At 37.2% G+C, this 7008-nt stretch overlaps 1 protein-coding gene across 1 annotated transcript; it reads left to right on the top strand.

Annotated features, from left to right (window-relative positions):
- The first annotated feature begins 487 nt into the window (after positions 1–487).
- Positions 488–6649, top strand: LOC101156161 (RLA class II histocompatibility antigen, DP alpha-1 chain). Its single transcript, XM_004069056.4, has 4 exons — positions 488–670; positions 3148–3405; positions 3493–3774; positions 5985–6649. The coding sequence occupies exons 1-4, from the start codon at positions 616–618 to the stop codon at positions 6110–6112; spliced, it is 723 nt and encodes a 240-aa protein (XP_004069104.1). The 5' UTR covers positions 488–615; the 3' UTR covers positions 6113–6649.
- The last annotated feature ends 359 nt before the right edge of the window (positions 6650–7008 follow it).

Below are 7008 nucleotides of genomic sequence, written 5' to 3'. Positions count from 1 at the left end.
TGCTTGAGCGGCACCACTGAAAGGAGACAGTAATTATTATGGAAATCTCTCTTAAAAACAGTGCAAGTCACATTAAGTCACCTTTAATGAATCAAAGTTAAACACTTTGTGCGTTTTGGGTAGATAATAAGGTTATTTATTGTGGCCATTTTCATGCTTGTTTTGTGATTTTTAGCCCTACAATACACTGTAAAAATCTAAACCTTCCTCAGTTTTCAATATTTAATCCAGGCGTTCACCATTCCTTTTCATGGGTTCTGTATAGATGACTTGAGGGTTACACCCTACACAATAACAGTTTCATATTTTAACTCTTAAGTGTGTTTGGTTCTTTCTACAGAACTTTAACTACAAACTCGATTCCTGCATTAAAAAAACAGTCCAAAGGGCAACGATAACACAGAAGTGTAACCACGTACATTAACATTTCAGGATTCAAATGCAGTTTCACTTCTTCATGTTGCCTTCTAACCATGTGACAGACGGCACAAGGAACCAGGCAGACCACCTCTCTGATCTACCAGGCAACTGTGAAATGCTCATCTGTGACTGGCTCTTTCCACTCTTCGCCTCGCTGACAGTCTGGTCCAGCTGCTTACAGTCCTGGGGTTTAAAATGTCTCTTACTTCACTGCTTTTGATCACCGGAGCTGTTTGCGCTTCTTCAACAAGTAAGACATTAACTGCAGCTCGATTTGAGCTTACGTCAGTGTTTGGTGACGGAGTCACAATTTACTTTCAGTACAAAACTCCAAGAGGATTAGAAGTATTGCTGGTACAACAAAGAGGATGTAGTCTTGTGTCTTTCTAGTCGGTGAAACTTATGAAAACAAAAAGAGAACCTGGTTATGTATCTATTGACAAAGAGGAACAATCTTAGCCTTTAGATTCTGCTTCACTCCTTTTAGGTGCGAGGATAGTCTGAACATGTAAATATTTTTGTAAAACCCAGACTGATGGAACTCCAGAAGAATTGAAAAAAAGTAATTTTCAAAATTGATGCTTGCTATAGATCTCTTAAAACAGTCATAGTGTACCCTTTTTTTAACAGTTCAAGGATATTAGAGCACCGAATTCCATTACGAATTCCTGGAGTTTTTCTGTTGGAATTCTGTCTTGGTCCTTTTGTCGAGGTTGTAGGTTTCCAGCTGTCTAACAATCAATCTGCCATCAACAAAGTCTGTAACTCATCAGTGAGCTGCTCTTTGCACAACACTGTACAACCATGTCTGCTACTCTTTGGTCCAGAAGACGCATCATCAGAACTGAAAAGGTTAGGCAACTTTGAAAATAAAGAAAGACATTTTCAGATTTTACCAACCGGACATGATGGGCCTTCTGGATCATGTTCAGATGTGGCTTCCTCTCTTTGGTTCCATCCACAGGCAGCTCAGGCGTTGCTGGAAATATTCCCAAATCATTCATTATTCTCAAAAATGGAATCATGCGATGGGTGAATTGGTTTCATCTGAGGACCTGAACACCATGGGTATCCAAAATAAAAAAAAGTGATCAGCTTTGTTCCCGACCCACAGAGACTTCTCCAGTTTCTCCAAATCTTTTGGCGATTTTCTGTACTGTAGATTATATACGTAAAGGCCTTTTCTAGTTTGACACAGAGGAACATTGTTTATAAAGTAGTCCACAATGTTTTTATACACTTTCACAGAGTAATTTTTTTTTACCTATGAGACTCTGACAGTCTGCAAAGCCCAGATCATCTTCTGATGTCGATTCAATTATTCAGTGGTTAATTGTTCTCTCCACTTCGTCTTCTAAATATTTCTTAGATTTTGAAATGGTAGCACACGTGGCTGAAAAACTATTTGTTGTAGTAAATTTAAGTCTCTGCAAATATATATATATATATATATATATATATATATATATATATATATATATATATATATATATATATATATATATATATAATATATATATATTTTTTCCAAATATAAAGAAGTAAAGTTTTTCTTACAGTTTTACATTAAGGTGTTTTTTTTAATTGATAAAAACTTATAGTTTTATTCTGAAATTGAAATGTAAATATCATATAGTATCAAAATTAAAAAGAGCTATGTTATCATTATTTTTGTCTTGTTATAAATAAAATGGTGCTTTGTGTTATTAGGAGATTTTTAGTTTTCATTTAATTTAAAGTTAAAAAGTAAAGGCGTGAGCTGTGGCCCGCAGACGCTACCCTGCCCTGCTCTCGCTGCCCCCATTTGACCCGCTCTCAAAGGCTGAGTGGCTGCTACCCCCCTCACTCCTCCCTTCTGCCCCTGAAACCCTGGTCAAAGCTGCACATGAAAAATAATCAAAAAGAAAACTCCTTTTTTTTCCCAAATAGGAGCTTTCCTATCGATTCATCTCCATAGCAACCCTTTTCTTTTTTCGTCGCCTGTAGCTGACGAGCAGGCCTGTGTAATTTTCAGAAAAATCTGCAAAAGTAAATTTTTGGATATCCTTGGCAACAGAGGTTTTTGGTTAACCACACCCACATTTCAAACATGTCATACCGTTTCGTTCAGCTTGAGCAAATGAATCTGAGTTAACAGGGAGTTAGGAGGCTACTGATCAAAATCCCTCACCGGAGTTTAAATTTTTGGAAGGTACTAAAGGTGTTTTTTTATTTATGAGAAAATTCAAGATGGCGGGCTCTTGTCAAAGTCAAAGGTAAACAAAACGTCGTTTTTTTCCCTCTGTGATGTTGTCTTTTTATTATTTTGATTTCTTTTTGACTATGCAGGTGTGTGCATAATTTGGTGAGTTTTGGAGTGTGTGGCAGGGGGGAAATTTTTCCTAAAGGAGCAGAACGAAAGAAGAATGGCAAAAAATAGTATGGTCCTTGCAAGACTGCTGCAGGACAGAATAACACAATTTTCCCAGAATTCAAGTTGTAAACTCACCCCAGGAATAAAAAATTTAAAAAAGCATCAAAAAATATTTTACGTGTTGGCTCTTATGAGTTTTAACTCTAACTTCTTCAACCCCTTGTACAAGAGCAGCTCTTACAGGACTATCACTCCTAATTTTCCATGTGTTGCTCCTTTGGTACAGAGTTTAGCCTCCTTTAAACCGTTAGTTTCCAATTGTAAAGATCTGCAGTCTTTCAGTCACATAACAATGTCTAAATTTAACTTTTTAGCCCCAAGGCACATGTTCCACTTCATCTATGGATGCTATGAAACAGACGAAGTGCGGGTGGACTTGGTTGTTGATGACGACACGATTGGATACGCTGATTTCACCAAACAAGAGATGGTGTGGTGTTTACCTTATGTGCCGCCCAGTGGCAAAGACTTGGAGAAAGAGGCTTTCAAATTTGCCAAAAATAGCATTGCAAACTGTCATTCTGTTTTGGCAAAGGCAAAAAAAGCAGATCACGGAACACCTTTACGACAAGGTACTGAACGCTACATTTTGGGGGGTTTAATTCTTGTGAAATCCAACCAATTGATGGGATTTTTTTTTTCGCTCTTCAACTGACCAGAGCCTCCCGACCTCTCCATCTATACCCGGTACAAGGCTGAGGAGGGGGTGCTCGACACTCTCTTCTGCTCGGCCAATCATTTCTACCCCCCCACCATCAACTTCACATGGACCAAGAATGGCGCGGAGGTCACGGAGGGACTGCTAAACCTGCGTTTCAGTCACAACAAAGACGGGACGTTTCGGGGGATCTCAACCCTGAGCTTCACTCCTCAAAGGGGGGACGTTTACTCCTGCTGGGTGAGCCATGAAGCCTTGGAAAGACCGCGCATCATTACCTGGGGTGAGGCTGCATTTTACACAGCGACGAATGAGAGAAGATGCAACAGTCGTTCAAATGGAGAGTTTGGTTTGTTTCATAGAAAATAAAACAGCCATGTGGGCTTCTCTGATCCTTAGAAACCAGGTCAACAGAGTTGGTTATATAATTAAACAAAAAATTATATTTAAATATCAGAGAACTGCCATCAGAAGAATCAAAGTGCTTTTATCATCAACATATCAGAGAAAAACTACATATACCCAATGTGAAAATATAGGTTATGTGCACACATTGTATTAAATGCAGTAATTAAGTACCGGTAAATATGTATGACTTTGTTGATTTACTCACAAGTAAACATTATAAGGGTAGTTCAAATATCCTGGTACAAAACAAAAGAGATGTGAAAGATATTAATATATTATGCATACAGCTATACATATAGACGTACATATACATGGGTATATATGTATATGTACCTGCATTATATATACCAGTGTTTTTCAACCAGTGTGCCGCGGCACACTAGTGTGCCGTGGGAGATGGTCAAGTGCGCCGTGGAGAAATTGCCCTCATTAACTGATCTAAAAACATTTTCCATCTCCAGGAAATCAGCTCTTTGTTCATCCAAACAGGCACTGATAAAACACTGAGTAGTTAGGAATATAAAAGATCTTAAAATTACTTTTTCTTTGTGTTTATTTAATTCTATTAAAGACATTTTGATAACAATCACGGTACCGCGATTTAGCTGCAGCTATAACTATGTAAGGACAAGTCCCGCCCCTTAAACTGTCTCCGCCAATCATTCTTGAAGGCTTAATCACATATCATCAGTCTGACCAATCAGAAGTGCTTAAAGTCTTCTCTTCCTTGTTCTTAATTCTGCTGATAAAGTCGCTCAGTTCTAACAAATATACCAGCTAAAGACGAGCTTTAGCTGGTGGTTCATCTCTTAGAAAAAAACAGCCGCAACTTCCTGCTTTTTCTGCCACAATTATCACAAAAATTCACGTGAGATTGCGGGGGGGGGGGGGGGGGGGGGGGGGGCGCTGTCGATCAATACAGACCATGAATTTCTGCTTCTTTTTTTTTGGATGCTGGTGTGCCGCGGGATTTTTTTTCAGGGTTAAAGTGTGCCGTGGCTCAAAAAAGGTTGAAAAACACTGATATATACACACACACACTAACATGCACACACAACCATGTCGTGACTCAAAGTACTTACAGTGTTCAGCCATAAAGTTTAAAATCTAATCTGCATCTTTTTGAGCAGATTTTAGAAGAACTTCCTATTTAGTGGTTGGATAACAGTGTAGCCAAAAGCAGAAAACCTTTTTCCTGAACTAAAAGTGAGCCTGACATTTAAGTTCTTTCCCGGGCTGATTTAGTCTCATCTCTTTTGCTGTCTGGCTTCTTAATCTGAAAAAAATTAATTGGTTGGGAAACCATTTGAATAAGACAAAATAGACATAATCTGTTGGGACACATTTAAAATAATTAATCATGAAAACATTTTTCTATGTTACAGTCCAGCTGAAAATCAACTTTGGAGTCTAAATATTTTTCTGGTTGAACCCTCCTTGGTTTTATTAACTGCTTTTAAAAGTTGAGCCATGGCTCGCTTCTGCCCCCTGGAGGAAGAACAGAGGCGTGTCATGAGAAGGTTGAAGGATTTGCAAATGACTAAAAAAAGAATACAACCCAACGGAAACTGTGTTTAACATCAGTGTGCAAAGTATTTATTAAAAACCTAAACCCGCAAAAAAGTCAAAAGAAATAAAGTAAACTAAAAACTTATCTGGAAGGTAAAACTGTAAGAAAAACGTTACTACTTTATATTTGAATATAAAGACATAAACCCAGTTGTGAAAAAATAAAATGATTTGCATTACTGAGACTTAAACTCTATTACTATAACAAACTATTTTAATTTTTCTTTCATGCAACATAATGAAGCCAAGCAGTTTTAAGCGGATAATGTCAGATATATTCGTATTTTCGTACTTTTTATAAAATCACTGATTTAGACAATTGTTGCACTGCAGCTTACATCATCGGTGATATTTTTTTTAGTCATGTTTAACTAACTTTACAGTAAAATGGGCTTTACAAATGATCAAAACATTTCTGCTGAGTGTTTGTTTCTCCAAATTCATTTGGCTCCATATTTTTAAGCTCAAAACGCTTTGATGGGAAATATTCATTTGTTTAATCTCCTTCGTTTACAGAATCCAGAAGACGAAGAAGTCCTGCACGGATGTTCTTCTGTGCGAGTCTGATTTTGTGCTTAGCTGGCATCGGGACTGGCCTCTACTTTTTCATCAAGAAGCCAAACTATTGCTGTGGTTGTCAGTGAATCGTTTGGATCCGCCATGCAAACCTGCAGTCTCGTATATATATTTTACTAATCTAAGCTGAGGCTTCAGAGACACATGCAGTTCTTTTATCCATTTGGGTTCTTTCACTTTGAAGAAAAATATTAACTAATCAAATAAATAAGGATTTTCCCGTTTTAGTTCATTTGAGTTATTTCAGTTTTTCTCTTTACTTTTAGATTTCAACATGTCAGACAGCTAAGAAAAATGATGGTGAAAAAAAAGGTCTTAAAGTATAAAATTGGATTTAGGCTACACATAAAGATTTTTTTAAGTATTGGATTTTATCGTTTTTTTTTTATTTGCAAAAGGAGACAAAGGATGACTGCACACCAAAGTCATATGGATGGAAATTGCCATGCTTGTTAATGTTAATTCAAGTAAATCTGCTGCAGCAGATCTGTCTTATTTGACATGTGTGTTTTATTCTGAAAGAAACTAGCCGGTGTCAAAAGTTTGAATTATATAAAGAATGGAAAACATGTCACTTTCAAACTAGTAAAAAGGTACAAGCTACATTTTGAATGAATTGCTTAATGGCCACAAAAATATTTCCCATGACTAAACAGTGGGACAGTAAGAAACCACGCCAAATAGCTCTTTAGTTTGAAGACCCCTGAAGACAAATCTGACGTTTTTGGAGGATTTTTATTTTTTTTTCAGATGGACACATGTATGCAATGAACAACCTGAGTGAGGGGGACTCTGGAGAGGAAGAAATCCCCTTTGAGAAGAAACCATCAAGTCATTACCTTCCACTTTGAACTGTCAATTCCTAACAATATTTATTCATTTCAGTCAAAATTTTGACTTTGTATTCTTTGTCCAATTCTTCTTTCTACTCTTGTGGCTTGGTGTTGAAGAAATATTTGTTTGT

Source organism: Oryzias latipes, chromosome 5, assembly GCF_002234675.1.
Source record: "Oryzias latipes chromosome 5, ASM223467v1".
Taxonomy (NCBI): domain Eukaryota; kingdom Metazoa; phylum Chordata; class Actinopteri; order Beloniformes; family Adrianichthyidae; genus Oryzias; species Oryzias latipes.
This window is presented reverse-complemented; position numbering and strand designations above follow the sequence as displayed.

Excerpts from the sequence above, each read along its gene's own strand:
- LOC101156161 (XM_004069056.4), top strand. The coding sequence starts at position 616 with ATGTCTCTTACTTCACTGCTTTTGATCACCGGAGCTGTTTGCGCTTCT. Across the intron at positions 671-3,147 it reads TGTTTGCGCTTCTTCAACAA|CCCCAAGGCACATGTTCCAC; the intron begins GTAAGACATTAA and ends TTAACTTTTTAG. Across the intron at positions 3,775-5,984 it reads ACCGCGCATCATTACCTGGG|AATCCAGAAGACGAAGAAGT; the intron begins GTGAGGCTGCAT and ends CTTCGTTTACAG.